General features: G+C 38.1%; 2 protein-coding genes across 3 annotated transcripts in view; one reads left to right on the forward strand and one right to left on the reverse strand.

Annotated features, from left to right (window-relative positions):
• The first annotated feature begins 1269 nt into the window (after positions 1 to 1269).
• Positions 1270 to 8483, forward strand: sytl3 (synaptotagmin-like 3). Its single transcript, XM_077552979.1, has 12 exons — positions 1270 to 1398; positions 2094 to 2309; positions 3175 to 3242; positions 3334 to 3385; positions 3470 to 3536; positions 3614 to 3686; positions 3922 to 4040; positions 4759 to 4881; positions 6505 to 6674; positions 6759 to 6855; positions 7269 to 7439; positions 7581 to 8483. The coding sequence occupies exons 1-12, from the start codon at positions 1301 to 1303 to the stop codon at positions 7665 to 7667; spliced, it is 1341 nt and encodes a 446-aa protein (XP_077409105.1). The 5' UTR covers positions 1270 to 1300; the 3' UTR covers positions 7668 to 8483.
• Positions 8484 to 10611: 2128 nt separating this feature from the next.
• The window catches only part of ezrb (ezrin b), a 22047-nt gene continuing 18763 nt past the window's right edge, over positions 10612 to 13895 (reverse strand). For both annotated transcript variants that reach the window (XM_077552866.1, XM_077552867.1), the window contains 3 exons: positions 13023 to 13115; positions 12458 to 12946; positions 10612 to 11540 (listed from right to left, as the gene is read on the reverse strand). In XM_077552866.1, the coding sequence (XP_077408992.1) occupies positions 11376 to 11540; positions 12458 to 12946; positions 13023 to 13115 (747 nt within the window). In that variant the 3' untranslated portion in view covers positions 10612 to 11375. The remainder of the gene's footprint in view (positions 11541 to 12457; positions 12947 to 13022; positions 13116 to 13895) is intronic.

The following is a 13895-nucleotide window of genomic DNA, read 5'->3' on the forward strand; positions in this document are numbered from 1 at the left end:
ATAAATTAATTAAAATTAACTTAACTATTTCTATTAGTTAAAAAAAACTACTTTAGTTAACAAAAGTATAAAAAAACTAGATTTTTTTTATTGTACATTTAGAACAGATATGAAATGAGTGATTAATCGCAAGTTAACTAGTGAAGTCATGCGATTAATTACAATTAAAAAACTTAATCGTCTGACGTCCCTAATTTTTAATAATCTTTTTTTTTTTAATTAGGGGCATCAGGCAATTACATTTTTGTTGTAATTAATCACATGACTTCACTAGTTAACTCATAAATTAATTAAAATTAACTTAACTATTTCTATTAGTTAAAAAAATCTACTTTTGTTAACAAGAGTATAAAAAAACCTAGATTTTTTTATTGTACATTTAGAACAGATATGAAATGAGTGATTAATCGCGAGTTAACTAGAGAAGCCATGCGATTAATTACAATTAAAAACTTTAATCGCCTGACGCCCCGAATTTTTAATAATCTTCTCTTTACTTTTTTTTTTATTCATTCACTGACATTGACGGCTATAAACGTCAAAAATTAATTTGAACTATTTCTATTAGCGTAACATTTTTTTTCATACTTTTGTTAACAAGAGTATAAAAACCTAGATTTGTAAAATGTAAAATTTGTGATTAATTGTGAGTTAACTAGTGAAGTCATGCGATTAATTACAATTAAAAAAAAAAATTGCCTCTTGCCTTTCATTTTTAATCATGTTTTTTTTTATTTTTATGAATTTATGGCAGTTAAAAAAAAAACGTTAGATGAGTAAGCAGCCACCTCACTCTTTTGCCAGTACACTAAACATGAAAGTAGAGCTGGTTTTCCAGCGAATACGAGCGCGCAAGAGACCGAACTACAAAACCGAGAGGAGGTAAATAATGCAAACTTTGGCATTTGCCTTTTGGTCTGCAGACGTGCTCTCGCTGCCCGGAGACGTTCAATAGACGTCAAAGTGATTTAAAGGGAGGCTGATGATGAGCCCGAATGGAGAGTGACGGTGATCCTGAGAGAAAAAAAAAAAAAAAAACATTAGCAGGTCTCTTGCTGCCTGAGAGGGGGGAGTTTTCTATTCGGAGGGGAAGACACAGTTGAATCATCCGAGCAGAAAACGCTAGCAGGTATCGATATCTGCTCAGGAAGTCTATCTGGTTCTGACGCAGAGCAGCAGAGATCTCCAAAAGGAGATAAAACCTCACATGCGCACTTCTCCAATCTTTTCAGCTCCGGGTGACGACACATCGTCAGGACGGTCGGCGATAAAAAGGTCCGAATGACCGGAGATTTCAAAAATGGATTTGAGTTTGCTTCAAGTTCTGGAGAGGGAGAGGATTTTGGAAGTTCTTCGGAGAGACAAGCTGTTACGTACAATGGATGAAGACAGGATCAGGTGAGAGATTTTATCCCTGGGGAGGGACTTTTCTGGCACTCTATTGTTGGAAATTGCGACTAACGATGCCAGTTTAATAGCACGTAGCAACTGCGGTTGATTCTTGTCTGGATTATGATGTCACTTGTATAGCACTTTTCTATCTTTTTGTACTGAAAATTAGTGATGGCAAAATGAAGCTTCATGAAGCATTTGCGATACTTTTTGACTCCTCTAGATGGTGCTCTTGGTTTAAGGATAAAGGCAAGTGCAATAAAAATGGATTACATTTGCATTGCATCTTTGAATCATGAGTGCCATCTTGAGGAGTCAAAAAGTATCGCAAGTGCTTCATGAAGCTTCATTTTCCCGTCACTACTGAAAATGAAAAAAAAAACACTGGCCTCATTAGCAACTGGATCAACTGGTGGTTCAGTATCTTGCTCAAAGACACTTAGTCACAAAGGGTTGGGGATGGAACTCACAACCTTCACTCCCACTTCATAAATATATTGTAAGATCTTTGAGATTTTATTATTTTTGGGGCGGTTCTGACTGGAGTGAAAAACCGTTTCGCTTCTCGCCCAAATTCTCTGAAGTAGCTTCGAGCTCGCCTGACACCTCAATGAGGACAAATGTCCTCCAAAAATCACGGATTGATATAAAACACAATACTCAACGGTAGATTCATGTTTCTATGATGTTTCGGACCTCAGGAGGATGAAAGTCCAGCTCCAGGATCTTCGAAGGAAAGGCGCAAAGAGTTTTTCCAAGAAGTACGGCGAGCGGACGTGCGCGCGCTGCCAGAGGCCGCTGGGAAAGTTCTGCAACGCGGGCGCGATCTGCCGCGGGTGCAGTCACCGAATCTGCAGCAGGTGCCGCGTGTGCGTGGGAGAAGCGGCGTGGAAGTGCACCGTCTGCTACGCTTACAGGTAGCATGAGTCGTCTGGTGACCTTAACTCTTTGACTGCCAAAAACGTTAAATAACGTTTAGTAAAATCCTAGGGAGGAGTGCCAAAGACGTTAAAAGACGTTTGTTTCAAAACAGAGGTGAAACTAACCATTTTCTATTGTTGATTACTGAAAAACGGAATAAGGTAGAAACAAACTTTTTTTTCTGATGAAAGATGAGAGTCCAATCTTTTTTTGGTAGTATGTGTGTTTCCATAGTCCAAACACATAATTTTCTATGGACCTTGAAAGATCAGTCAAAATGCTTAAAATCGGCTGTCACCCACGGCATCCCTTTTCTGAAAACGTCTGGCAGTCAAAGAGTTAAGTGCAAAAAAAATCTGTTGAGCTAACCGTGGCTTTATTTGAATTATTTAGTCTTTTGCTAAAAATCTTCTTTTTTGAAGAGGCACTGACTTCATTCAAATTTCTGCTTCACCAACCAAAAATTTATTGAACCCTGGGCAAAAAGTCAAGGTGTGGACCATACCTTTTGTTCCTTGTAATGTCCCACCTTAATACATATGTCCTTGTCCTTTGTCCATTTTTTTTTTTTTTAAATCTAGACCACAGGTCTCAAATTCATCAGGTGTGTTGGAGGAAGGAAACTCCTCCAGCCCTCATGAACCAGAGTTTGAGATTCCGTGACCTAAACTTGATTGAAAATCCGTAAGGTCACGAAGGGGGCAAATCTAACTAAAATTGGAATTCTTAAAAAAAAAAAAAAAAAAAAAAGTAAAAACACTCGATTCTTGGTGTAAAATCCCAAAATGCTTCAACCAAGACTTAGTTTAACAAAAACACTTTAAACGATTAAACTGCTTGTTTTTGTTTGGTTGTTCCCAGAGAAGTAAAGGTCCGGTCTGGTGATTGGTTTTTGGAGGAAAAGACAAAGAAATTTCCTTCTATAACCGGTTAGTTTAAGTCAATTAATCAACATCGCAAGGGATCGACCACAAAATTCACAATGGATGCGTTCTGCTTTGCACTTGTTTTGTTTCACAGACAAATATGAGACAGTTGGGGAAGAACTGTTAAAGACCTACAATGTGCTGAGGTACTTTTAACTCACTCCGTTTCTGCGTGTACGTCCATTTTTTTTTTTAACAGTTTTATATTTTCTTTATAATATTTTGCACAGTCACATAGCAATTGTGCCACCGACTCCGCCAGCCTCCTCAGTATTCGACTTTGTGAGCAGATCTGTGGTAAAGTGCATACTTAACTTACTCATTTTAAACGAAAATGATACGTTAAGGGCCATCATTTGTGTGTATACCGTCAGAATTCCAAAAAGTCCAGCATTCTACACAAATCATTGGATGATCTTCTATTTTCATTCGCCAGCGATGATAAAAGTAAGTCATGAGTAAAAAAGTCTTGAATCAGAATTCCCCCCCCCCCCCCCCAAAAAAAAAAAAATTGAAGCTCTGTTTCAAATGTGACACTTCTTTACGATACTAATCAGCTAACCACTACTAACTGCTAAGGAAATTTATCTCTAAATGTCAAAGTTGTATCAGGTGTGACAGTAACAGCGTTGCGCAAAATCCTGTGACACCACCGAGATGTTGTCATGTTTTTTTTTCGTAGCGATGTACTCATCTCAAAACGACGTCTCGGCGAACCTGCTCAACGTGGACCGCGGCAAACATTTGCACTACAGCGCCCAGAAGAGCAACTCTGACACCAACATCAGCAAATCTGTCAAAGTGAGTCATGTGAATTTGAAGTAACGCAATTAGCATTAGCGTCATAGCTAATTTCATTCGCAAGAGTTGTATGCAGTCTTTTCCGCACATGTTAAAGCATTCAAGTGATGTCAGTTAGCAAAAAGATATTTCCATTGCCCAATAACAACTTTTCTAAATGGACAAACTAAGTAAATAAACCATAGCAATGTAAGCTAACCTTAAGCATAATTTTTTGGGGAGGTATATTACTAGGAGAATGCCCTGCTAAGATTCAAACAATGAATTTCAGAACTCTGTGGTAAACATGCTAACCACTAGTCCCCCTCGCTACCACGTGCTAGCCGCTGTTATATTTACATGTCAAAGTAACAAAACACTCTTTAATGCGCTCTCCTTGATTAACTCACACAAGTCTAAAATCAAAATAATCCATGTAAAACCAACATGTACAAAACAAAACTCTTACCTTTGATCACAAGCGATGACATGTGGCTAACGCTAACTAAAAACATTAGCATAGCAGTCGACCACACTTTTTTGGACTTCACAGTCTCTTTAGCCTCCTAATCTTCGCTCAGTGATGATTTGATCTAGTTTTGTAACTTTTGAGTTTTTTGTTTTTGTTTTTTTTGCTCCAAAACAAATTAATGTACATTATCTGGAGCAGTTAACAATGAGTATTTTATAATGAATGGTCTATTCTACCCCACTAACACTTTACAAATGTCACCATCAGCTCTACCATGGCCCAAGTCTTCCCAACCTGTTCAAGAGAAGCAAAGACAGCGACCAGGAAGGCTGCTCCACCGGTGCAGAAGAAGAAACCTCCAATAGTTCGGAAAACTCTGATGGAAAGCGAGTGCGTGCAAGCTAATACATGAAGCTAGCTTAGCATATTATCCAACATTCACTCATCACTTGATGCTTTCTGGTCTTCTTGGGCTAAATCGGAAGTTGTGTTTTGTTTGTTTTTCTTCCCTCAGGGTAGGCTAGCTACAGCAGGATTAGCACTGACACATGAAGCTAGCTTGAAGCTATCTTAACATATTATACAACATTCTCTCATCACTTGATGCTTTCTGGTCTTCTTAGGCTAAAACGGAAGTTGTGTTTTGTTTTACAGCAGGTTTAGCACTGACGCATGAAGCTAGCTTGATGCTAGCTTAGCATATTATCCAACATTCACTCATCACTTCATGCTTTCTGGTCTTCTTGGGCTAAATCGGAAGTTGTGTTTTGTTTGTTTTTCTTCCCTCAGGGTAGGCTAGCTACAGCAGCATTAGCACTGACACATGAAGCTAGCTTGAAGCTAGCTTAGCATATTATACAACATTCTCTCATCACTTGATGCTTTCTGGTCTTCTTAGGCTAAATCAGAAGTTGTGTTTTGTTTTACAGCAGGATTAGCACTGACGCATGAAGCTAGCTTGATGCTAGCTTAGCATATTATCCAACATTCACTCATCACTTGATGCTTTCTGGTCTTCTTAGGCTAAATCGGAAGTTGTGTTTTGTTTGTTTTTCTTCCCTCAGGGTAGGCTAGCTACAGCAGCATTAGCACTGACACATGAAGCTAGCTTGAAGCTAGCTTAACATATTATACAACATTCTCTCATCACTTGATGCTTTCTGGTCTTCTTAGGCTAAAACGGAAGTTGTGTTTTGTTTTACAGCAGGTTTAGCACTGACACATGAAGCTAGCTTGATGCTAGCTTAGCATATTATCCAACATTCACTCATCACTTGATGCTTTCTGGTCTTCTTAGGCTAAATCGGAAGTTGTGTTTTGTTTGTTTTTCTTCCCTCAGGGTAGGCTAGCTACAGCAGCATTAGCACTGACACACGAAGCTAGCTTGGAGCTAGCTTAACATATTATACAACATTCTCTCATCACTTGATGCTTTCTGGTCTTCTTAGGCTAAAACGGAAGTTGTGTTTTGTTTTACAGCAGGTTTAGCACTGACGCATGAAGCTAGCTTGATGCTAGCTTAGCATATTATCCAACATTCACTCATCACTTGATGCTTTCTGGTCTTCTTAGGCTAAATCAGAAGTTTTGTTTTGTTTTACAGCAGGATTAGCACTGACACATGAAGCTAGCTTGATGCTAGCTTAGCATATTATCCAACATTCACTCATCACTTGATGCTTTCTGGTCTTCTTGGGCTAAATCGGAAGTTGTGTTTTGTTTGTTTTTCTTCCCTCAGGGTAGGCTAGCTACAGCAGCATTAGCACTGACACATGAAGCTAGCTTGAAGCTAGCTTAGCATATTATACAACATTCTCTCATCACTTGATGCTTTCTGGTCTTCTTAAGCTAAAACGGAAGTTGTGTTTTGTTTTACAGCAGGTTTAGCACTGACACATGAAGCTAGCTTGGTGCTAGCTTAGCATATTATCCAACATTCACTCATCACTTGATACTTTCTGGTCTTCTTAGGCTAAAGCGGAAGATGTGTTTTGTTTGTTTTTATTCCCCCAGGGTAGCTACAGTAGCATTAGCATTGAATGCAGCCTGCTTGAGAGCATCAGTGCTAGCGGAGACATGGAGCTAGCGCTAGTCTACAACTCCAACACTTCCTGTCTGGAGATCACAGTGGGAGCGTGTCGGAACCTCCCCCACGGAAACACCAAGAAGAAGAGGTGTCACCCGTAAGGATAAATTAGGATAATTGTTCTGTCTGTTTTGGTGCATGAGACCAAATGGCTAAAATGTAGCGCGTTGTCCTCGCGCAGGTACGTCAAACTCTACATGATGCCACCCAAGAGCGACAAACGAAAGACAGCAGTCAAGAGAAACACCATCCATCCCGTTTTTAATGAACTTTTTCAAGTAAGACATATTAAGGCTGGATTTATTAGAATAAAACATATCCACTGACATCACAGTAACTAAGGGTTCAGATAACGACCAGTCACGGGGTTTACCTGTTTTCTGGGTTTGGTCATGTGATGTTGGCAAAGTTGGGCTGTGATTGGTTGTTACATGAGCCCTGAGCAACTGTGATGGACAAAATGGCCGCCCCTTGATATGGATTAAAATGGGTGGATTTTGCTGCTTAATTTATATTCTACAAACACAATATTAATAATCAGAATACAATGTTTAGACTGTTTGTGGCAACATCACCACTTCATTCGCATAACTTTTTTTTTATTTAATTAATTTTTTTATTAAACATGCTCGTTTGTAATTGTCAGTCTACCGTTTACTTGGATTGACTAACCTCATATGGCTTTGAACAGTATCCCGTAGAGCGCCACCTGCTGACTGGAAAGAGACTGCATGCTTCTGTGTGGCATTCTGGATCTCTGCACAAGAAAGTTTTTCTGGGCGAGGTCCTCATCCCGCTGGATGGTTTTGAGTTCGAAAAGCAAGACTTCCAGCGCTTCAACTGGTACCCGCTGTGTCCGCAGGTAGGAGCACACATAACATTTAGTTAGTTGTTAGTACAAATTGTGCATTATGATAGTCACCGAGACATGGAAATGTAAATAAATAAGTGTGACACCTTTTTCTTGCGTCGCAAAGTTCCATGTTCGCTTGTGTCTCCTCAGCTGAGTAAATGTCCAGAGGGTGGCGCTGTGGAGCTGAATGGAGGAGATCTGCTGTCCAGATTGCATTTCGGTTTCAGCAGTCAGTGAATAACTGTTCAGCCATGATTTCTGGCATATATTTAAGCAACTGCAGACGTTTTTTCACTCGTATTGCAATCCAAAATACATACATGAACACATACAGATATAATATGTTATTTATTATATATTTTTTTAAATTAATATTTATGCCAAAAAAATGACAACTTTTTTATTTATATTTGCACTTCCATCCATCCATTCCTATGTAAATAAACATGATTAATTATTGCTTGCAGAAAAATATAAATTATGAGTATAAGTATCTTGTAAATTAACAACAGAACAGGGAAAAGGAAAAAGTAGACAAAAAATTATAAAAACTCAAATATGGATGGATGGATAAAATGTGTTCAAAGGAAAAATTTCAGTGATCACCATTTACAAAATAAAACTATACTTAAAAAATTTAATAACAATACAGTACAAATAATAGTAAAGAAAAAAATGTAAAAAAAAAAGTTCAGTCAATTAATTATAAAATTACAAATAACATATCAACACCTTCTTACAATAATCGCCTAAGTAATTTTCCCCCCAGACACAAAAAATTGAACCATTTGCATCATGAGAAGATGATTTAGGCAAAATAATATTTTTTGCAACAACAAAAAAATGACGATATGAAAAATATTAAATACAGTTCATACAAATATTATATAAATAAAAACAAACTCAATACTTTAAATTCTAATTAATTGGTAGAGTTGAATAGACTAGTACCATACTGTATATAAAACTTTTTTTTTTTTTTGCTGTACTCAAATGAAGTGTAATTGCACATCCACTACAGCAGGTGGCAGTGGCGCTCTCTTTGTCAGAGAGTGCGCAACATGTATTATCTTTTTTTTTGGGACAATTTTATGACAAATTATACTATTTATAGTCGCACCTGAGATAATTTTTTTGGGGGTTTGTGGGGAGGATAATGTCTGCAAAAAAAAAATAGAGAAGTTGTGTGTTGACCATGTGCTCCAAAGTGCTAATGCGCTCATGGGTGTTTCTTCTTTGTGCATGCCAGTGGGTGTGTTACGTCGTGTATGTTTTGGTGTGTGTTTTTGAGTGTGCTAGGAGTGTTGAGTGTTATATAGGAAACAGGGTGTGTCTATACGCCTATTTGTGTCTGACTTGACTTTGGGAGAAGGCTCAGGCCAGCTTGGATGCAGGGTGGATGGGCGAGGTCCAACAAACATCACTTCTATGGGGACAAGTTTGCTTTTGTCTGGTTTAGCTGATCAATATTAAATCTAAAAGTCGTTGTCATGGAGAATTGTGGTGGCGATTAACAATGTGTTCTGTTTTATATATATATTTTTTTTTTTAATTACATCACAGTTGCATGTGAAAGGAAGCAGGACAAAAGTATTTATTTATGTATTTATTTAAAATATTTTACCATTACATTTATGTGATATATGATAGTTTAGTTTTACTTATAAATGTTCCCATGGTGTTTTTTTTTTTTATTCAGTTGAGTTAATGTCAAATTTGAGTTTGGTGACTCCCTTCATTGTTATTTTATATTAAAAATATAAGTGGAAAAAAAGCTCTCATCGGATCTTATTGATTGTGCAGGTGTGCGACGACGCCACACAAAGAGGCCTTTCTCTCGGAGCGTGTGAAACGAACCTTCAATGTCCGGTTTCTACAAAGAACACAAAACATATTCTTGCAGGGGTGGTGATGTCATGCAATCACAATTCTGCTCTCAATCACAGCAGCAACTTGAGTGACACAAGCTCGACACCGAAAAATAAATCAAATAAAACGTAGGATGAATCTGTTTGAAAAGCTTGCATACAGCACGTGATGGTAATATTATGGGATGCAGCACAAATTGGTATCTGACATCAGGATCATGCCTCCAAGTTGTAGGGAGTGCATACGTGCCTGGAAAATGAAATGTCATGTTCTGAGAATACATTTGTATTATATAAGTAATATTTTATGAGAATAAAGATGTTTATATCACGCGGCAAAATAGAGTATATAGCTCTGAGGAGACATCAGAAAAAGACTAAGTTGTAGGGAGTGCATACGTGCCTGGAAAATGAAATGTCATGTTCTGAGAATACATTTGTATTATATTAGTAATATTTTATGAGAATAAAGATGTTTATATCACGCGGCAAAAAAGAGTATATAGCTCTGAGGAGACATCAGAAAAAGACTAAGTTGTAGGGAGTGCATACGTGCCTGGAAAATGAAATGTCATTTGTATTATATTAGTAATATTTTATGAGAATAAAAATGTTTATATCACGCGGCAAAATAGAGTATATAGCTCTGAGGAGACATCAGAAAAAGACTATAAGTTGTAGGGAGTGCATACGTGCCTGGAAAATGAAATGTCATGTTCTGAGAATACATTTGTATTATATTAGTATTATTTTATGAGAAAAAAGATGTTTATATCACGCGGCAAAATAGAGTATATAGCTATGAGGAGACATCAGAAAAAGACTATAAGTTGTAGGGAGTGCATACGTACCTGGAATAATGTAATATACTGTCAATACTTCATGAGAATAAAGATGTAATATTATTTATTATAGGAATAAGTCATAATTATAATAATTAAAAAAAAAAGGTTTTAGGTGAACTAATGAATACACATTCTCACCCACATACAAAATAAAAAAATAAAAAAAGAGAGCAATGATGATGACATGTCAAATCGGTAAAATTACCGAATGAACAATACTGAGCTCTCCAGAAAAAAAAAGAAGAAGGAAGAAGCCATAATTTTTCAAGTAAAGCACGTATCGTTATGGGAGTAAACTTTATTGCCTACAAGTTGTAGGGAGTGCATACAGGCACGTATACGCCAAAGTAATAATAGTTAAGGAGTAAAAATAAATAAAAACAAAATTGCTTTCCATTCATTTTGTTCTTAACTTCTTACCATCAAAGATTCATCGCCCAAAAAAAAGACACTAGTGGAATCTTTTTTTTTTAAATAATTTTATTGGCAATATTTATCAAATACATGGATTTTCCGTTACAGTGTTGTCGGCGACCGTCAATGTGAAACCAAATACAATAACTCGCCTCAACCTCAAGGAGGTCTCAGACTCGACAACACATTATGCTTTTTAAAAGTTCTATTATACGCGTGTATTGTTCTGCTAAGTGAGACTTGAGGCTTCAACTTGCATGGACATCAGCTCGGAAAGGCACTTTTTGAAGTTTTAAGTCACGGTTCATCCTCCTTTCAGCTCAATGGCAACGTAAACATTTGACAACTGATTTAATGGCATGCCGCTGTATATGGACTGCAATGATTTACAATCAAATCTTTTTGGAGTGGTTTGATCTGGCACTAAAAAGCAAAACATAAGACAGCCATTATTTGATAACTTTTCATCGCTAGCAAAAATATACAAACCAAGATGAAACACCCTTTTTAACGTCCCGTATACTTTATAAATATTAAACTAGGCATGAATTTAAATGAGTGTAGCGCCATCTTGTGTTCGAAGGCAACGTGGGCCCTTTCTGAGAGGTCACTATGAGTCATTTTCTTTCGACGCCAATAACGCCATTTTCAAAGGGCTGTGTCCTGAATTGATTAAATCACAACCACTGGCACGAATGTGATCAGAAACGAGTTGGTCGGAATCGCTTATCACGCTCCACTGTGGCGACTTGTGAGCGCAAAAAAAAAAACGAGTGACCATTCAGAAAGGGTTTCCTAAAATGGCAGAGGCTCATTTCTTATAAGGCCTCAAACTCGTCAATCCTCTGCTTGGTGTTGCCTTGCCTGATCTGCTTCAGGGTTTTGTATTTGTCTCGTCCTGCCCGAATATTCTCAGAGTGGAGGAGGTCGTTCTGGGTGTTCTTGGAATCGTCGCGCGAGTGGGCCAGCTCGTCGGTCAGTGCCTGAAAGAGAGACGGCGAACAGTTGGGTCAAAAATTACCTAAATTGGGTCAAAAACGTTTTGGGTTATTTATTAAACTAAAAAGTTGGGTGAAATGAACAGACCACAAAACAACCCAAAACCCAGACAACCAAAAATAGGGAATTTTAGGTTATTTTTTTAACAAAGCTTTTTGGTTTACACGCATAACCCAAAGAGCTCGGTCAGTCACAAAAACTTTTTTTGTGGGGTATCCATTTGACCCAACTTTTTAGTTCAAATAACCCATAAAATGTTGGGTCGGCCCCCCAAAAATGGGTTAATTTTTTCGGTTATTTATTTGACCCAAGTTTTTAGTTCAAATAAATAACCCAAAATATTGGGTTGGTCTCGAAGAAAATTGTTTGTTTTTTGGGTTATTCATTTGACCCAACTTTTTAGTTCAAATAAATAACCCATAAAATGTTGGGTCGGCGCCCCAAAAATGGGTTGTTTTTTGGGTTAATCATTTGACCCAACTTTTTAGTTCAAATAAATAACCCAACAAAATGTTGGCTCGGCCCTCCAGAATTGGGTTGGTCTTTGGGTTATTCATTTGACCCAACTTTTTAGCTCAAATAACCCATAAAATGTTGGGTCGGCCCCCCCAAAAATGGGTTATTTTTTTGGGGTTGTTTATTTGACCCAACTTTTTAGTTCAAATAAATAACCCCAAAAATAATGAGCCACCCAAAAATGGGTTGTTTTTTTTGGTTATTCATTTAACCCAACTTTTTAGTTTAAATAAATAACCCAAAATATTGGGTCGCTCTCCAAAAAATGTGTTGCTTTGTGTTTTTATCCATTTGACACAACTTTTTGTTTTAGAAGAATGCACCAAAACGTAGTTCTTTTTTGGCCCAACCGTTTTTAGAGTGTAAGAACATTTCCCGTGGGTACCTTGAGCTGTTTCTTCAAACGATCGTTCTTATTGGTCTCGGTCAAGCGATCCTCCTCCCGGCGATAGTCGTGGTTGTCCACGCTTTGCAGGTCGGCGCTGTGCATGCTGTCGCTCTCATCATCGTCGCTGTGGCCATCAAAGTTGTACAGAGGGGGAGGGGGAGGCGGCGTCGGTAGCCTCTCCATCTCATGCTGCCTCCCCATCTCATGCTGCCTCGCCATCTCAAATTGCCTCGCCATCTGCAGCTCCGTCTGAGTTGGCGTCTGCCTCGGCATATGCATCGCCGTCTGCGTCGGCGTCTGCGTCGGCGTCTGCGTCGGCGTCTGCAACAAGGTCTGCGTCGGCATCTGCATCGGCGTCGGCGTCAACATCTGCATCTGCATCGGCGTCAGCATCGCCATCTGCATTGGCAGCATCGGTGGGGGCGCCGTCCGGACATTGTGCAGCTCCTGCTTGGTCTTAATCAGATCATTTTGGGCCTCCTTGGCCTGGTGAGGAACATAATGATGTTTACAGCTGTTGGCATGTAAGAAGTGCTTGCTTCGAAGAAGTCCATCTTCTTACCCTAAGCTGCCACGTGTCCACCTCATCCTCCTTGCGTCTCCTGGCCTCCTCCAGCTGAGTGATTCTGCTCGTGTGCTCCCTCAGCTCTGAAGCCTGACACAAAACATGACAAACTAATGGTTCATAATGACATTGGTAGTCTGAAAAATAATCTCCAGATTGACACGTGCAAGGTACAACTGAGAGTCCCATTTTCTCCGTATTTGTGTAGAATACATTGTGTAGATAAAGTTACATTTTGTTTATGCTGTTTTGCTAGTTTTCAAAGCTTGTAACTATTTCATCTTAGTGTTTTATTTACTGTATATTACATTTGGCGTGAAAGAGAAAAACTGAAATCAGTTTTGGATTCCGTACCCCAAAACTAATTCCCTGGTGTTATCAGAGTGAATAATATGAATTAATAAAGATTTTTAAAAAAATATATATATATATATATATATAGGCTACTGTGTAAATGCTTTTAAATCCAGGTTAAGAACAATGATCTTTTCCCATACCTATGATGGAGGCCTTTCAAAGTAAGTTTAAAATCAGATTTTCAAAAATCTTGGTCTTGCATTGTAAATATCTTTTAGTAATTTTGTAAGCTAATTTTCATTTCTTTACTTTGCTTTTAAATCTCTTCAACTCAAGCTGGCGTTGTACTTTTATTTACAGTACACTAAAAACTATGGGTCAAAAATGGACCGATCCTCTACTTTGGTCATGTTGACATCAAAAAGTAGATTGGTCCATTTTTGATCCATTATTGGGCTAATTTTGACCCAATAGTTTTTATAGTGTATATGTCAATATTGAACTTCAATACTATTGACATAAAAAAATTTTTAAAAAAAATTCAGTGGCGGTTTTTGGTATGCGCAATATGTG

This window comes from Vanacampus margaritifer, chromosome 19 (genome assembly GCF_051991255.1).
Source record: "Vanacampus margaritifer isolate UIUO_Vmar chromosome 19, RoL_Vmar_1.0, whole genome shotgun sequence".
NCBI classification, from domain to species: Eukaryota; Metazoa; Chordata; class Actinopteri; order Syngnathiformes; family Syngnathidae; genus Vanacampus; species Vanacampus margaritifer.

Excerpts from the sequence above, each read along its gene's own strand:
- sytl3 (XM_077552979.1), top strand. The coding sequence starts at position 1,301 with ATGGATTTGAGTTTGCTTCAAGTTCTGGAGAGGGAGAGGATTTTGGAA. Across the intron at positions 4,882-6,504 it reads AAAACTCTGATGGAAAGCGA|GGTAGCTACAGTAGCATTAG; the intron begins GTGCGTGCAAGC and ends TTATTCCCCCAG. Across the intron at positions 7,440-7,580 it reads GGTACCCGCTGTGTCCGCAG|CTGAGTAAATGTCCAGAGGG; the intron begins GTAGGAGCACAC and ends GTGTCTCCTCAG.